Raw genomic sequence first — 17967 nt, 5'->3', positions numbered from 1 at the left:
TAGGCTCATCAGTACCAGTTTTCTAAATTCCATGTCTTCCCTTCCATCACCCAGGATTCCAGCCAGTAGTTGTAGTCATGGTGAACTGCTTTTCCTGCCTCCATTCTCTCTGTTCCATTCTGTTCTAAGCTCTGTTACAAGAATAATCTCTCAAAAGATCAGTGTGGATTTTTTTAAATTGTTGTTGCTGCTTTGTTTTATTTTTGAGCCCAACTAACTCAGTGTTTAAGAGTTTGCAATTCAGAATCAAATAGACCTTAACTGCATTCAAAGCCCAGCCTTGTTCTGACCAGCCTGCGTGATATTGGACAGGCTGCTTGCCCTTTTCACAGTTTCCACTTCCTTATCTATAAGATGAGGACAATAATAAAATTTACTAACTGCATTTTGATTTCCCTGGTGGCTCAAACAGTAAAGCATCTGCCTACAATGCGGGAGACCTGGGTTCAATTCCTGGGTGGAGAAGATCCTCTGGAGAAGGAAATGGTAGCCCTCTCCAGTACTCTTGCCTGGAAAATCCCATGGACGGAGAAGCCTGATAGGCTACAGTCCATGGGGTCGCAAAGAGTCGGACATGACTGAGCGACTTCACACACACACATAAAGATTAATAAGATAATACAGGCGAAGTGATTTAAACTGATTAACAAAGGACATAGAGCTCAAGAACTGTTTCCTGAATTTATTAAATATTTAGCTATAAGGTTTTTTAATTTAATGCTTTTGTGAACTCCATGCTCCCTGTTCCTTTCTTTCAAAATTCCACCTCCTGCATCAGATCTTCCCTAACCCTAAAGCTAGATGTGATCTCTCCCACTTCTTAATTCCTCAGACTTTTCATATTATATTTTACAGCAGTTTAGCATAATGGTGAAAACTCTGGGAGCAAATGTTGGTCACTTACTAGCTTTGTGACCTTGGGCAGGTCATTTAAGTCCCCTACAGTTTATTTTCCCCATCTGTAAATTAGATATTAAGAAATAGTATATGTCACAGAGGGTTTCTATGAGGATAAACGTAAGTAATGTTTAGAAGTGGCAAAACTATACAGATGGAGCTGGAAGGGGATATGAGCAGAACAGTCAGAGAGAAGAGATTGACTATAAATGGGTATAAGGAAAACTTTTGGAGTGATGAAATGCTTTAAAATTGAATTACAAAAACAAGTAAATGCATGACAAAAATATTAAAAACTGGCTATGTAAATTTACTACTATTTATCAAACTGTACACTTAAGAGGGGTACATTTTATGGTATTCAAATTATACTTCAATGAAGCAATTTTTTAAAAAAGCAAAATGAATATATGGTATATGGAAAAGGCTTAGAACAGTAACAGACACATACTAAGCATACTGTTACCTGTTGGCTGTTTTTAATACCTTATACTGTTTTATGCTGCCTTGAGTTTTTTATGGTTCTTCACCAGATTGTTCAGAGTGTCTCATTTCTTACTCACATCTTCCTTCCCCTCTCCGTAAACTAAGCCTGAATTTAATCCTGGTACTATCCCCTGTGCATCATTAGGTACTTGGTAAACATTTACTGACTCATGAATTGTATGAACTGCTGGAGTTTATGTCCACTATTAGAAAGTACTGGTTTGGGTTGAGGGTCCCACAGGTTTGTGTATAAGAAGTCTGAATTGTGCTTTTGGCCAGCTGGTCTTTTACATCTCTACATGATAGAGAACAGTCAATATTGAGTATGGCTTTTAAATACCAGGATTTTGGTAATTGTTTTGATGCTAATCTCTACAGATGTAGGCCTGGTTTTCTCTGGTCACAGCTAAACCCTGCCATTCCCTGAGTTAGCATATGGTATTCCTGATCTGGTATTTCTAACACATCAAAGCTGTCTTTTCAGATCGTTTGAATATTCACCATTTCCTCAAAGAGATAGTGACTCGTCCCAAGTAACTTCTTTCAGCAGTTTGGGCAACAGTTTCCTAGGAACCAGAAGAAAATTGTGAATGAGATTCTTATAGTCTTCCAAGAAAAATACAAGAATGTTTTGTGTATTTTTGGAATACACAAAATATTCCACATAATATTATGTGGAAAATAACAAGAAGAAGGAGAGAGAAGGATAAGATGGCGGAGTGGCAGGATGTGGAGTTCACGTCTTCCCACAGAGGCATCAAGAATACATCTACAAATGGAACAGTCACAGAGCACCTGCTGAACGCTGGCAGAGGACCTTGGACACCTAAAATGAAAGAGAGAAAAGGAAAGAAGAGGAAGCCAGACAGGATCTGTGGGTCTGGGTTGAGGGGGTGAGGAACTGGAGGAGAGGAGAGGTTCCTGCACCCAGGGGATCCTCCTCACTGTGAGGAGATCAGCTCAGACAGAAGGAGGGGCTTGGGGCCTGGAGGAGAGTGCCGCAGCCGGTCTGTGGCAGGCGGGACAGAGTGAGACGTCCACAGGCGGGCTGTGCGTAACCCTGTGTACCTCAGCCTCAGACATGCGTCTGCCGATGTGGACGGGGGCAGATGTGGTGTGGAATGTGGGGTTTGGAGAAAAGACCCGAGGAAAGGACTGAAGACAACCTGAGGGGACAGGAGTGAGGAGCTCCACAAGCAGGAATACTCCTGGAGGAAGCCCAGAATGCCATAGAAGTGAAGCCCCACTGCTGAGTTAGGCATGAAGGGGAGAGCTGCCATTACAGCCTCATCCCAGTCGGCTGCTGCCTCCCCCACTCCTGCCTGGGTGAGCACATGCACCCCAGTCAGTTGCCACCTCTGCCCCCTCCCACCGAAGCGCCAGTGCACCTCAGTTGCTGCCTCTGCCCCCTCTCACTTAGGTGAAGAGCAGATGCCTGTGGGTGGCCCATGCACAGTACCACCTTTTCACAGAGGTGAAACCCAAGCTGAACCCCAGGGACTTTGCAAGGAAGGAAGAAGGTCTGAAATCTCTCCCTGCTGCTGCACAAACCACAGATTAAATACCTGAGATGGTCTCCATAAATTCAGCACCTGTGGAACAGCTGAATGGACAGGTACTCCCACAACTGAGACAGGTCTGGTTGTAGCAGCTGTGGAACTTGTCGGCACATACACTCAGGAGTGGACCAAGTCAGAGTCCAAGCTGCCCCCGTAGTGCCTGCAGTGGGTCCAGATCCAGGATTCCTGCAATCCTGAGACCTGACTTGAGTGGATTTATGCTGAGGGCCTGGTGAAGACAAAGCCTGATAAGACACCAGGGCCAACTGCTGGCATCCACACTGTTACAGTAGGGCTGAGAGCAGTGCCAGCAACACAGGAACTTGGGAGCTCATGCAGCAGGTGAAAAATGACATGAGAAAGCATACCCACGGATGAACAGCTCCGGAGGAGGGATTCTCAGTGACTTCTCTCCCAGTGGGAGTGCCCCAGACCTGCCTGCCTTGCACCACAGGTGAGAAGCACAGCAAGAATAAGATCTGGGGCCTCTGCTACAGCAGCTCGGGAGCAGACCCTGCCCCTGACAGAGCAGTGACGACTACAGAGCAAAGGGGAGCCCCCCCAAGCTTAGCATCCAGGGCAGGCTCTGGTCACCACACCAGCCAAACTCCCCTACCAAGGGGATAATGGCCAGCATACAGTGAGCAAAGAGGTGGCAAACATGCATACTGAAAACAGCCCTCTCGCCAAGCAGCGCACACACACACACACACACACACACACACACATACACACGTGAAAAATAGCCCTCTAAGGCTGTCTGAGGGTCTGGAATGGGGTGGAAGAACTGCCAACATTTAGTCTGGAAGGCCAGCAAGGCTTAGGTAAAGGAGCTCCAGAGGGCTGGGGGGAACAGAGACTCCACTCTTGAAGGGGACACAAGATTTTACATTCACTGGTACCTAGCAGAAAGCAATACCTCCATAGGAACCTGGGTTATACTTACCCAGGGGTCTTGGAGGATCTCCTGGAGAGACAGGGATCGACCATAGCTCACTAGGGTGACAAGGACGTTGTTAGCGGAGGCATCAGGGAATGTTAATTGGTGTGAGCTCTCTCAATGATCCCCATTTTGGAACCACTCAACAACCTGTGGTTTCCAGTTTTGGAACGCCTCCAGTCAAGCAGTCAGCAAGACAGGAACACAGCCCTACCCATCAGCAGACAGGCTGCCTAAAGTCATACTAAGCTTACAGCCATCCCCAACACATTCCCTGATACAGCCCTGCCCACTAGAAGGACAAGACCCAACTCCACCCACCACAAGGCAACATTCCCTTCCACCAGGAAGCCTGCACAAGCCCCTGAATGGACCTCACCCACCAGGGGACATGTACCAGATGCAAGAGGAACTATGATTCTGCAGCCTGTGGAAGGGAAACCATAAATAGAGTTAGACAAAATGAGTCAACAGAGAAATATGTCTCTGTTGCAGATGAAGGAACAAGATAAAAACCTACAGGAACAACTAAATGAAGAGGATATAGTCTACCTGAAAAAGCATCAAAATAATAATAATAAAAAAGCAAAATGGCTGTCTGAGGAGGCCTTACAAATTGCTGTGAAAAGACGGGAAGCGAAAAAGCAAAGGAGAAAAGGAAAGATATAACCATTTGAATGCAGAGTTCCAAAGAAGAGCAAGGAGAGATAAGAAAGCTTTCCTCAGCGATCAATGCAAAGAAATAGAGGAAAACAACAGAATGGGAAAGACTAGACATTTCTTCAAGAAAATTAGAGATACCAAGGGAACATTTCATGCAAAGATGGGCTCAACAAAGGACAGAAATGGTAGGGACATAAGAGAAGCAGAAGATATTAAGAAGAGGTGGCAAGAATACACAGAACTGTACAAAAAAGATCGTCCCGACCCAGATGATCAAAATGGTGTGATTACTCACCTAGAGCCAGACATCCTGGAATGTGAAGTCAAGTGGGCCTTAGGAAGCATCACTGCGAACAAAGCTAGTGGAGGTGATGGAATTCCAGTTGAGCTATTTCAAATCCTGAAAGATGACGCTGTGAAAGTCCTGCACCCAATATGCCAACAAATATGGAAAACTCAGCAGTGGCCACAGCACTGGAAAAGGTCAGTTTTCATTCCAATCCCAAAGAAAGGCAATGCCAAAGAATGCTCAAACTACCGCACGGTTGCACTCATCTCACATGCTAGTAAAGTAATGCTCAAAATCCTCCAAGCCAGGCTTCAGCAATACGTGAACCATGAACTTCCATATGTTCAAGCTGGTTTTAGAAAAGGCAGAGGAACCAGAGATCAAATTGCCAACATCTGCTGAATCATCGAAAAAGCAAGAGAGTTCCAGAAAAACATCTATTTCTGCTTTATTGACTATGCCAAAGCCTTTGACTGTGTGGATCACAATAAACTGTGGAAAATTCTGAAAGAGATGGGAATACCAGAGCACCTGACCCACCTCTTGAGAAACCTCTATGCAGGTCAGGAAGCAACAGTTAGAACTGGACATCGAACAGACTGGTTCCAAATAGGAAAAGGAGTATGCCAAGGCTGTATATTGTCACCCTGCTTGTTTCACTTATATGCAGAGTACATCATGAGAAATGCTGGGCTGTAAGAAGCACAAGCTGGAATCAAGATTGCCAGGAGAAATATCAATAACCTCAGATATACAGATGACACCACCCTTATGGCAGAAAGTGAAGAGGAACTAAAGAGCCTCTTGATGAAAGTGAAAGAGGAGAGTGAAAAAGTTGGCTTAAAACTCAACATTCAGAAAACTAAGATCATGGCATCCGGTCCCATCACTTCATGGCAGATAGATGTGGAAACAGTGTCAGACTTTATTTTTTTGGGCTCCAAAATCACTGCAGATGGTGATTGCAGCAATGAAATTAAAAGACGCTCCTTGGAAGGAAAATTATGACCAACCTAGATAGCATATTAAAAAGCAGAGAGATTACTTTGCCAACAAAGGTCTGTCTAGTCAAGGCTGTGGTTTTTCCAGTGGTCATGTATGGATGTGAGAGTTGGACTGTGAAGAAAGCTGAGTGCCAAAAAGTTGATGCTTTTATACTATAGTGTTGGAGAAGACTCTTGAGAGTCCCTTGGACTACAAGGAGATCCAACCAGTCCATCCTAAAGGAAATCAGTCCTGGGTGTTCATTGGAGGGACTGAGGTTGAGGCTGAAACTCCAATACTTTGGCCATCTGATGCGAAGAGCTGACTCATTGGAAAAGACCCTGATGCTGGGAAAGATTGAGGGCAAGAGGAGAAGGGGACGACTGAGGATGAGATGGTTGGATGGCAATAACCAACTTGATGGACATGGGTTTGGGTGGACTCCGGGAGTTGGTGATGGACAGGGAGGCCTGGCGTGCTGTGGTTCATGGGGTCGCAAAGAGTCTAACATGATTGAATGACTGAACTGAACTGAACTGAAAGATCCAAAATCTTGGAAAAAGAATGGAGACACAGGCCAGCAAGGTACAAGAAATGTTTAACAAAAAGATAGAAGATTTAAAGACCAAACAGAGGTAAACAATGCAATAACTGAAATGTGAAATACACTAGAAGGAATCAGTAGTAGAACAACTGAGGCATAAGCGCAAAGAAGTGAGCTGCAAGACAGAGCGGTGGAAATCACTGCTGCAGAACAGAATAAAGGAGAAGAATGAATAGAAATGGGGACAGTCTAAGAGACCTCTGGGACAACATTAAACACACCAACATTTGCATTGTAGGGGTCCCAGGAGACAAAGGGCCTAAGAAAATATTTGAAGGGTTTATAACATGGGAAAGGAAATAGTCAGATCCAAGAAACTCAGAGAGTCCCACACAGTATAAACCCAAGGGGAAACATGCCAAGACACATATTGATCAAATTAACAAAAATTAAATACAAAGAAAAATATAATAAAGCAGTAAATAACATACTACAAGGTAATACCTGTAAGGTTATAATCTGATTTTTCAGCAGAACCTCTGCAGGCCAGAAGAGAGTGGCATGCTTTATTTAAAGTGATGAGAGGGGAAAACCTACAACCTAGAATACTCTACCCAGTAAGGCATTCATTCAGATTGTACAGAGAAATCAAAAGCTTTACAGACAAGTAAATCTAAGAGAATTCATCACCACCAAACAGCTTTACAACAAATGCTAAAGAAACTTCTCTAGGCAGGGTGAAAAGAAAACAAAAAGAGACCACAGCTATAATAGAAAGAAGAAAATTAAAAATGGGAAAGCTCATTTGCCTAGTAAAGGCAAACATACAGTAAATGTGGGAAATCATCCACGCACAAATATGATATGGTACAGATAGATAATGGAATATTACTCAGCCATAAAAAAGGAAAAAATAACACGGACCTGGAGATTGTCATACTGAGTGAAGTAAGTCAGAGAGAAAAAGACACATATGATACTACTAATATGTGGAATCCTTAAAAAATTGACACAGATGAACTTATTTACAAGACAGAAACAAAGTCACAGATTTAGAAAACAACTTATGGTTTACTAGGGGAAGCGGAAGCAGAGGGCAGGGATGAACTGGGAGACTGGGATTGGCGTGTGCACACTGCTGTATGTACAGCAGATCACTAGTAAGGACCTGCTGTCCAGCACAGGGGACTGTTCTCGGTACTCCACAGTGACCTATTAGAAAAGAGTCTGAAAGAGGCGAGTTATGAATACGTAACCACTGATGCATTTTTCTGTTCAGCAGAAGCTAACACAGCATTATCGACCAACTAAATTTTTTAAAACATATTTAAAAAATGAAACATTAGCCAGAGCTCTTCCTATAAAAAGAATCTATCAAAAAGATGATGCTAAGAGATGTAAGAGATGATCTGCAAGGCCTTTTCGGCTTTATCATGAGAATTTGATATGTGAAAAAGCTCAATTATATTTTTAATAAAAGTTGGAAATTTTTGTTAAAAATGTTTTTAAAAAGAGGAGAAAATTATTAAATAAATAATAAAAAAACAGAAACAAAAGATTTTTCTTTCCATGCCATGTTATTACTTAGTATTCCAAAAGTAAAACGTAATTACCAACTAAACCTTGCTCGTTAGAAACAGAAACCAAATCAGCCCTGGAATGGTTAGTTGAGCATCTTACTTGTTTTAGCCCAATGTTGAGTTCTTTAAAAGAAGCGTTCACAATTTATGCCTACCTTGAAAGTTTTCTGGGGGTAGAATCAATTTAATTTGGAGGGCTTAAAGGTACAAATTTTCTATATTCTATTTTGTCAAGGAGAGGAAAGAACTTTTCTTATGACAGTTAAAAGGAGCAAAATAAAGCAATCTACTTTCTTGGGCGTTTTTACCCTAAATGCAAATCATCAGGACTTTAATCATCAGGTTTACCAATCAAATCTCTAATTAGTCTGTTATTGCACACACCCACGTTTTTAAAAACAAGATATTGTGGACCACCGGTGTTTATAAAACCAAAACAACCCACCGAGCTTTCCATCTGCCATTGTTGCATTTCAGAGGGGAAGAGAGCTTACTTCTAAAGCTTGGAGATTCCTCTAATCTCTCATATATTATTCATGATAGACTCTTGCATTTTCTTTTATTGAATGCCCAAATTATTTCCTTTATTGTACATGCAGGGACAGTGGCAGAATTTCGAAAAGATGCGTCCACGTCTCCTATGACAACAGGGAGCCAGAAGGAGCCTGTGATCCCAGCTACGTCATCCTCCCAACATGACAGCTCCCGGTGAGTTTCAGGGGTTCTTTGCCTTACCATTCTCCAGGTGAGAACTTCTGCTGAGTTATTTAACAAAGAGTGAAAAATTTTAACAGTTCTTAATGTCTCCAACTCAAGAGAGAGGCCCTTATTTGGAAGCGTCTACATACGACCAGGTAGAACTCCAGGAGCCCTTTCCTTTGTCCATGCTTGTCCTTAATTGGTAATGGTAATTGACAGGGTTTCCATGGAAACACAAAGCTAATCTTACCTTTCATCAGAAAATGTTTAGGAGCAGGTCCTACCCAATTTATCCTGAAATTGTTATATACTTGGACTATAAGCTTAACTTACTGAATCAATTGATACTGAAAACCATAGTGGGTTTTGTACTACAGTTAAATGACTGTCAACATTTACTTATAGCAGAGACATTTGAGGAGCTAATACTTTGATTGGCCTTTTCTACAGTCAAGAAAAGAAATATGTTATTAAAATTTCTCATGTCTAGTAAGCCAACTCCTATATTATACATTTAAGGCTGAATATATAAACATTAACACCAAAAGGGCATGTTTGTGTTTCCTTGGGGATATGATTTTTTAAGCACTTAAATTCCTAGCATCTTATCCAGTAAATATAGATTTTAAGACTTAATTTTAAAGAACTTTTGGGAAATGACTCAGCACAGAGGATAATAGTAATGGAAGAGTTAAGGTAAAGAGGAAAGGCAGTCTGGGTTTTCAAATGAATTTCCCTATCTTTGAGGCTAAGATCTTGGATCAGATCTTAAACACTACTCTAATGTGTTTTTGATGATTGCACTTCAATTTCGTGAGAGGCATGAAAAAGAATAAAATGTTTCCCCAGTAAGAGTTTTATAGAACATCTTCAGCACACATTTTCTGAAATGACCATATCAACTTTGTGGAGTTTTACAAGCCCAGGTTAAAATCACGGTGAAGACTCGTATCTACAGACTTTAAAAAAAGGATTCTTTCTCTGTTAGTTCTTAATGCTGCAGATGAGCTAGATACAGATTCTCAGAAGCTTCTTAAATAATGAGCATTTGGCTAAATGAAACAATGTGCAGCACCCCAGATTTTATCCTTAACAGTGCGTGATGGCATATTATAGGTCTGCAATACAAAGTGCAGAGTTGAAAAGAAAAGATTCGTACTATGAAAATCAGTTACCAAGAAAGCACAGTGGTTGCTTTCCAGACTTCAGAATCAAGATTATTTGAATTATTTTTATTTCAAAGTGTAGAAAATGAATTTTTATAGACTACTTTTACATATAAGCTTTTAATGCAAAAGGAAAGCCCGTTATTCTTCATTCCAAGAAACCTTTGACAGTACTGAGAAGAACAAGAATAAAAGCCCTTTCCCTGTCTACCCAAAATTCCAAGAATTGTCAAGACCTGCAGAAAAGGATGGGAATGGAACAGGGGCCATGGGAGACAGTTTTTCCTTTGTTCTCTGAAAAGTGCTAACACCTAGGAGAGTCCCATATGGGTCCATGTGCAGGTGATAAAACCCAGCGTGGCAAAATCATCTTTCTCATTCACAGTGTAGGTTGTTAATTGTTCTCTCTGCTGCCTGTCAGTATAATGTGAAATTTTCATTCCCCATTCAAGATGGGGAAAGTTGTGGCTGAAAATGTTAACATTTGCATTTTTATTTGTTGATTTATTTAAAGGACAGCCTCTCCTACAGCAATCCATCACTTGGTGACACCCCAAATATGAATAATGTATTGTAGACTTGTGGTTACAATGTGTAATAAGTGCTAGAGACAGTAAAGGAATGTTAACTATGTTGCAAATGTAATATTTATTGACGCATAAAGTTTATTGCTTTTGAGGTTCAATAATACTGACCATAGGACATTAATATCACTTATCCTGATTTTAGCAGGGCACCTTTGTGTGTGAAAATATTCATCTATCTCATGCTAACAAAATAAATATGTAATTTACAGCACAAGCAAAGAGGGCTTTATAGTTTTCTGTGCTGAGAGTGGCAATGCTTCTGTCTTTCTGTTTTACATCTGGCCTCCAACGCTGATCACACACCCCTGAGGTGTCCAAGAAAGTGGGCATCTTGGCATAAGAAGGTGCACCACTGAACTAAACAGTGCCATGCATTTCTGCTGGACTGGAACAGGCAACACCCCTAGACCATTACACCTGAAGAGAGGACTGGAGGGACTTTTCTCCCGGTCATTCTGAATACCAGTGGGTAGGTGCACCTTTGCTCACAAAGAAAGTTGAATAAATACTTTTCCTGACACGACTCTGAGTCAGAGTTTACCCAATTCTGCTTGATCTTCTGGTCTCCAGTGAGGAGCCAGAGCTGGGCAAGTTACCAGTGAATTTGTTATAAGCAGAAATGTTGCTGATAATTAACCCTTTGGGGCCTTCTAGAATTAGTTGTGTCTGTTGCCAGCATAAAGATCATATAAGAAATATCTGAGATCCAGAGCAGAAGAAGTAATGTTAATTAGCAACCGTCAGCTGAAATTGTCATCCCCATTAAGATGCAGAATTATGTATTTCTTCGTTATAAATAACCTTTCTAATTGTACTTGATGTATGCCAATTTAATCAAAAAGCATACTTGCAACAGGCAGATATTTGCATTAATGTAACTTTGAATCTTCAAATCTTTTATTTCAGATTTGAGGAGAAAAGTCTATTACATGCTATATATTTTTTAAATGTTGGTATCTTTTTCTATTCAGATATGTATATCTGGAACATTTTATATTAAAATGAAGACAATATCTTGTGAAGCTGTTCATTGAAACAGAAGTCTTGTCACTTTTTAAAGTATTGGTGGAGTTTCCATCGGTCTTATGACAACTCAGTGATGATTGTGTTAAACTGATAAATAAAGACAAACACCAGGCCTGCAGCAGCAGTGTTAGTCACTCAGTCCCTGAAGTAAAAGGTTACTAAGGCCCCCTTCTTGCTGTTCTTCCCTGACTCAGAAGAGCTAAGGCCAGTACTCTTAAACTCCCCCCCCCCCCCCCTCTGAGATGTGATGAGAGAAAGACAGATCTCACCAAATCATGGCCAATTAGTGAATTTTTGGAACTGGAGCTGTGGTTAGCCTATTTCTAGGATGTACTATTCACCCCAGTAATCTAGGGTTTTTTTCAGAAAGATTAGTTTATATCACAACAGCAAGTTGAAGTTTTCTGTTTTACTTTGTTTGGTTTGTTTTTTGATGTATGTCATGGGAGATGATTTTGTAGAGCTTATTTTTCGTTGAGGGAGGATGGGAAATATTTGTGTATGTGCTTTAAAGGACTTAATAGCTTATTGGGGAAACTTAAAAAAAATAATAATAAGCTGAATTTTTTTTTTTGCGGCCTTGGCCCTTTGCTGTAACCATATGCCTAATGTGTTCCAAAAAATTTGCTGTAAGTTTCCACCTTGCCGAGCTTTTTATAGAGCAACTACCAAGACACACTTGTGCTCACAGGCTACTGTTCACACGCAGCTGACTTGAAAGTCAATTGTGGAGACTCATCCACTGAAGTTGAGATTGAGGGACCCAGGCGTTGCTTCTTAACTATTTGGATGACTTTTACTTCTTTTTTTCTATTTTCTGATCCCAAATTTCAGTGTTTTTTCATTCATTCACACTGTGTGAAGCTTGGATTTAGTTCTGAGGTATAGGCACTAAGCCCATAAAACTCTGATTTAGATTAAGAATCTGACAGACTGACTTTAAGGGTCGGAATTTGTTTTTATAACTTGATAGGAAGTTAATCTAAGAGAAGGGAAAGGATTGTGTTTCTATCACACACACAATGGCCAGATTGCAACACTTTCTTGCACTTGTGCCCAGAATCCTATCACAAAATCTTTTTTTTTTTAAATCAGAATTTTTCCTCACCTAGACATTCACACATATATTTTTAGTACCTAGCCAGATCCCCTCATGTGCCTAGCACATAAAAATGTGTTATTCTGCCAAAGTGGAGAGAGAAGAACTAAACTAAAATCCATAACCTCAAACTAGAGCCTTGCAGGCACTACTTGGCTTTATGTGGTCTGTTTGAACAGCAGACCTCACTGCCTCTATACAGTAGAGCAGATGAGTGGTGACTGTATGTGACGATACTGGCTTCTATTCATTGGATGCCTGTTGTGTATCAGGTATTGTGTTGGGCATGTTCAGATATGTCCTTTCACAATATATGTTCGTACAAATTACATGTCATTGTAAAGCTCTTTTTAATGACTATTAAAACTCATTTTCAAAGTATTGGATTTCTCTTAGAATTTTCAAAATGATTTCCAAAAGTGTGAACTTCTAGGCCAAGGACTATTATTTTAACTTTGTCTACCCTCAGAATAACACTTTCACAGTACACATAAAGCACCATTCACTATAACATTTTCATTTTGTGTATTTTGTAAATAACAAAATAAAAACAAAACTTAATGAACTCCAGGAGATAGTGAAGGACAGGGAAACCTGGCATGCTGCTGTCCATGGGGTTGCAAAGAGTCAGACACAACTTAGCAACTGAACAACAAAATGAAATACTGCACAAAATGATGACAAATAAAGAGGGATAATGTGGAAACTTTAGAAAAGAATTGGTTGAATATGTAAAAGAAAATATGAAGTTATAAATTTATCTTCCATATCAGGAGATGAAAAGCTCAGCCATTCAAAAGGATTTTTATTTAAGCCAAGTTGATAAATTGAAATTCCGTGCTAGCAGGTGCATTAATACCAAGAACAGTTGCATGCATGGAAATTTTTGTGTGTTTGATGAAGAGATGTTGCTTTTAATTAAGCCATGATTTGGGGCTGTTACTGTAATTCCCACTGTTAAAAGCCATTAATATAATCATCCATTCCTCTTGTACACACTGCTTATAGAGTGTGTAAATTAAGAAAACAGAAACAAATAGGCTAAATAGAAATAATAAAGACATAGTTTAATTCCAAGAAATGAATTCAGCTTGAGGAAACCTGTCAATACATTCTTGACATAGAAGGAACATACAGTACGGAGAAAGTACACATCATAACAGCTTACGTTTACTAGCCACTTAGAGTTCTAGTCCTTGTCTCAGGAAATCTCTGTAAATTCTAGGTGAAGGGATTATAAGAGCTATTTTACTGCTCATATGTTTCTATATTTTCTATATGTTTTATAACAACAATGTATTACTTAGGTAATTTTGAAAACAATATTTAAAAGAAAACAAAGGGCATACATTCATAGGAGGGAAACCCACTTCATTATTTCACACTCTGTAGTGCCAAGTAGTTGCAAAAAACCTGTTATCCTTGGAACATATGACATAATTCTGTTATTCCTTTGTTGAGCCAGCAGTAGGTGAGGATTATGCTTCCTCGGTGGGTCTTCTCTCGGGGACTGAACTGTGGAAAATGCTGTGATTAGTGATATCTGTTCAGTATTTTCAGTTTCTTTTATCATTTCAGTTCTGAGCCTCATTTAGACTTGCTCATTTGGTCCAAGGTCATCAAATTCCCTTCACTTCTGTATTAAGAAATATTTGTTGAGTGTTACTTCCTGTCCTAGTCACTTAAATGCTTTTATAAAAATGATATATGGGCCTAATGTAATCCTCACAATCATGAAAAAGTAAAGCTCAGAGAAGCAATTACAGAACATTTAAGAGCCAGGGGATAATAATTTTAACACCCAGGTTAGTAGGCCTAGGTTTCAATGCTAGCCTGTGTGGTTTTGAGCAAATCCCTTAGTTTAATCTATAAAATGGGGATAATAATATCTCCCTCATAGGCTTGTCATAATGGTTAAGCAAGATATATTACATAGAGTACCAAGCACGGTCCTGGTACATGGCTAATAGAAGCTGTCATTGTAGAACTTGCCAGCACCACACAAGCAATAGGAAACAGAGCTCTGATTTGGACCTTGCTGTTATAATTCCAAACTCTGTGTGAATTCCCTGACAAAAGGTTAGGAATAGGGTTAGGCTCATCTGAGAGTGGGCAGTACTGCTGCATTTTTTAATATTTACCATGTAAATGCTCTTGCAAACTACCTGAGCCTGATTCCTCATGTGTAAATAAGAGTATTAATAACGACCTTGCCAATTTGCTCAGAGGATTAAACATGACTAGATATGCAAAGCCTTAACTTGGGGCTGGGTAACAATATGCCCTCAGTGTTAGCTTCCTTTTCTGTGCTTTGGGCAGCAGGATTTTGGGGGGTACTTGGAACACAGTATATGTGAATGACAGAGAGTCCCCTTGCAAAACACACCGAGTGGCAGAGCTGTACAGAAATGTGGCTTAGAAGCCAGCTGAATAACCTGCGTTCACAGTTACTGATAATGGATTTCTTTCCATAATTAGCCCTTTGTAAAAATTCTGAAAGGGCTTAATTCCCTTTAGAGCAGTGGTTCGGAAATCTATGTGCACATTGGAGTCACTTAGGAATCTTTGTCAAAGTAGCAGTTTCTAGGCCTAACCTGGGTTAATTGAACCAGCATTGCCAGGAATGGGCACCAGTGATGTACAACTTTTATTTTCCCGGATGACTCCGACATACTTGGTCTAAAGACACACATTTGGAAGCCCTACTCTGGAGCTGCCCATCTTCTCACTGCCCAACCCCTGCACACTGACATTCTCCCTTTCTCCTTTCTGCCCCTCTCCTGTCCCAGGGCCTCTCCCGTCCGTCAGCAATTTTCTGTAACAATTGTCATTCTCGCCCCAAGAGACTATCAGGATACACTGGTAAGCCTGCAGTGAAAAAAAATTATTAAGAAGCCCTTGAAGAACTCCATTCACCAATCTCAATTGTTGAAATTGGAGACTAATCACTGGGACATATTGTTGATGGCTTTCTTCTCTATGAAGTATATGGACACATCATTCTACCTGTGAAGGAACTCTCAGCAAACAGGAGAAAGATGCCTAAGGAAATAATTCCTAATGTTTTCTGCCACTTTTCTCCTTCTCTGCTTTATCCTTTTTTCACAGTACTTATCACCTTCCAATATACTGTATAACTTACTGATAAATTTTGTCATCTGCCTCACCTATGTCACATGGAACATAAACTCATGAGGATAAAGATTTCTATTGTATTCATTACTGCATCCCTATGCTGAGCAGGGCCTGGCTCATGATAGACATTCAATAAAATATTTATTGGATGAATGAAAGAATGAATTAATGATCACAAAATGGATGTTTCCTTTTATTTATTTATTCAGCCACACCATGTGGCTCCTGGGATCTTAGTTATTCAACCAGGGATCGAACCCAGGCCCATGGCAGTGAAAGTGCCAAGTCCTAATCCCTGGACCACCAAGGAATCCCCCAAAATGAATGTTTCCTTTTAAATTTATCAGTTCATACATTAGTGTAGACAACAATTTTCCTTCATTTCTTCTCCATAGCTACAAAAGAATCATGTTTATACCCAGCTAATATTAATACATTTGTTGTGCTTCATTTATTTCCCAGAACTTCCTCACATTTTCATCTACTTGAAGATTTTCCCACTGTATGAGAATTGGAAATGTTTTAGGTTGTCAGGAGGTTTGCAGACTGGATGACAGCAAGCTCTCAATTGTGACCAGTTTTGGCATGTTCTTTGCATTGGGATTTGTTGCTTCCTTAACATCTCACAATTATCTTCGCTAAGTGAACGTAGAGTGTATACCACTCCATTATCTTGTGTTCATCCATATCCTAGAGCTTCTTCTAAAGCTGTGCTTAGGCCTGCGGCTAGTTTTCTGTTTTGGTTTCCTCAAGTTAATATCCTTACATGCAGACAAGCAGCATGGCTTACAGGAAAGGCCTTGAGAATTAAGGTCCAAAGACCTATATTCATCCTGCCTCTTTCCCTAGCAGTAGCAAAACCTTGACAACATGGACACTCAACCACATGGACCTCAGTTTTCCAGCTGTCCATCCTATGTCTAAACCATACCCTCCGATTAGAGATGAGATCAAAATGGAAACATGTACATCTGTCTCTTGATTTCAGAGTAAGTTACACATTTTGAGGATAAAGTAATGGAGAGATGAGTATTTTTTCAAAAATAATTAAATAATTGATTTCAGAATAACATAGTTTAAACTTCTCTTTAAAATCTTTGGGTTTCCTGCTGGCTAGTAGTTTAGAAATGCTAAGGAGATAAACCAGCTTGGCTCCACATCATTCCAAGCATAGGGACAAACAACCCATGGGTATTGCTGGCCTTCCTAGTGACAGGAGGCCAGGTGTAATCTACGTTTCCTGAGAGTAAGCTCCGTGAACATGTGTTTACATCTGAAGTTTTTTTCTTTTTTGAGGTTTAAATGAAATTGTATCTGGAAAACATTAGACTTTACTTTAGGAAGGACACTCGGAGTAAAACAGAAAAAAGTTAGTATCCTTGAAGTCCAAATTAAGGTCACTAATCATGCTGAAAAAGGTGACTGGGTATTAGTGTAGACTACATACTTTGTCTTAGAACAAGAGTGGTCAGGATTGTGTGTGATGGTGCCAAGTATGCCACTGAGTAAAATCAAAGACAGTATCAACAACAAGACTTGCTATGAAAAAGACAGAGAATAATGTAGCAGTTAATAGTCACTGACTAATGCATTTTCAGCTCAGTTGGACATTTTTGCACACTGTTTATGTATTCAAATATATACATGTGTTATATTGAGTGAGTGAGTGAAGTCACTCAGCCGTGTCTGACTCTTTGCGACCCCATGGACTGTAGCCTACCAGGCTCCTCTGTCCATGGGATTCTCCAGGCAAGAATGCTAGAGTGGGTTGCCATTTCCTTCTCCATATATGTTATATATACTACTTTTAATATATTTAACATTTTTCATATTTTCCCATAAACTATTTGCTTTTGATATTAATAGGCCCCTCCCCCAAAAAAGAAATTACAGTCCTTTTTTTTTTTTTTTTTTTAACTTTCAACCTATCTTTTCTTTATTTCTTATGGAGAAATAGATTTTAGCATTTTGCATTATCTACAAATTTTTGTGAGTCTAACCACAAAACTTGAGACAGGTACACAGGAATTTCTTGTAAATAATAAAGGGAAACACATGAATATTGTTATTTTTATTAGCATTAATACACCTTTTTGGGAAATATGTATGGGCCACTTGGTGTACAAATCCTAATATTACCCATGAAAGAAAAAGTCCAAGTTGGTCTTGAAGCTCAAGAGTAATTGGCCAGTGCATTACATATTTACTTACCAAGATTTTCATTGATTTTCTTTCTGTTGTGGGTGCCTACTGAAATAAGACTGTTACTAAGATTGAAAGCTCATCATCTCGTTGCTTTGTACCCACCCCTAA

The 17967-nt window shown here is 39.9% G+C and overlaps 1 protein-coding gene across 7 annotated transcripts in view; it reads left to right on the top strand.

Moving 5' to 3' along the window:
- Nucleotides 1–17967, top strand: part of KIAA1328 (KIAA1328 ortholog) — a 406212-nt gene that overhangs the window by 333066 nt on the left and 55179 nt on the right. For all 7 annotated transcript variants that reach the window (XM_061131341.1, XM_061131342.1, XM_061131345.1 and 4 more), the window contains one exon: nt 8542–8650. In XM_061131341.1, coding sequence (XP_060987324.1) covers nt 8542–8650 — 109 coding nt within the window. The remainder of the gene's footprint in view (nt 1–8541; nt 8651–17967) is intronic.

The sequence above is a fragment of the Dama dama genome, chromosome 27 (genome assembly GCF_033118175.1).
Source record: "Dama dama isolate Ldn47 chromosome 27, ASM3311817v1, whole genome shotgun sequence".
NCBI lineage: Eukaryota > Metazoa > Chordata > Mammalia > Artiodactyla > Cervidae > Dama > Dama dama.
The sequence above is the reverse complement of the archived record's forward strand: the minus strand, read 5'-3'. Positions and strand labels throughout refer to the sequence as shown.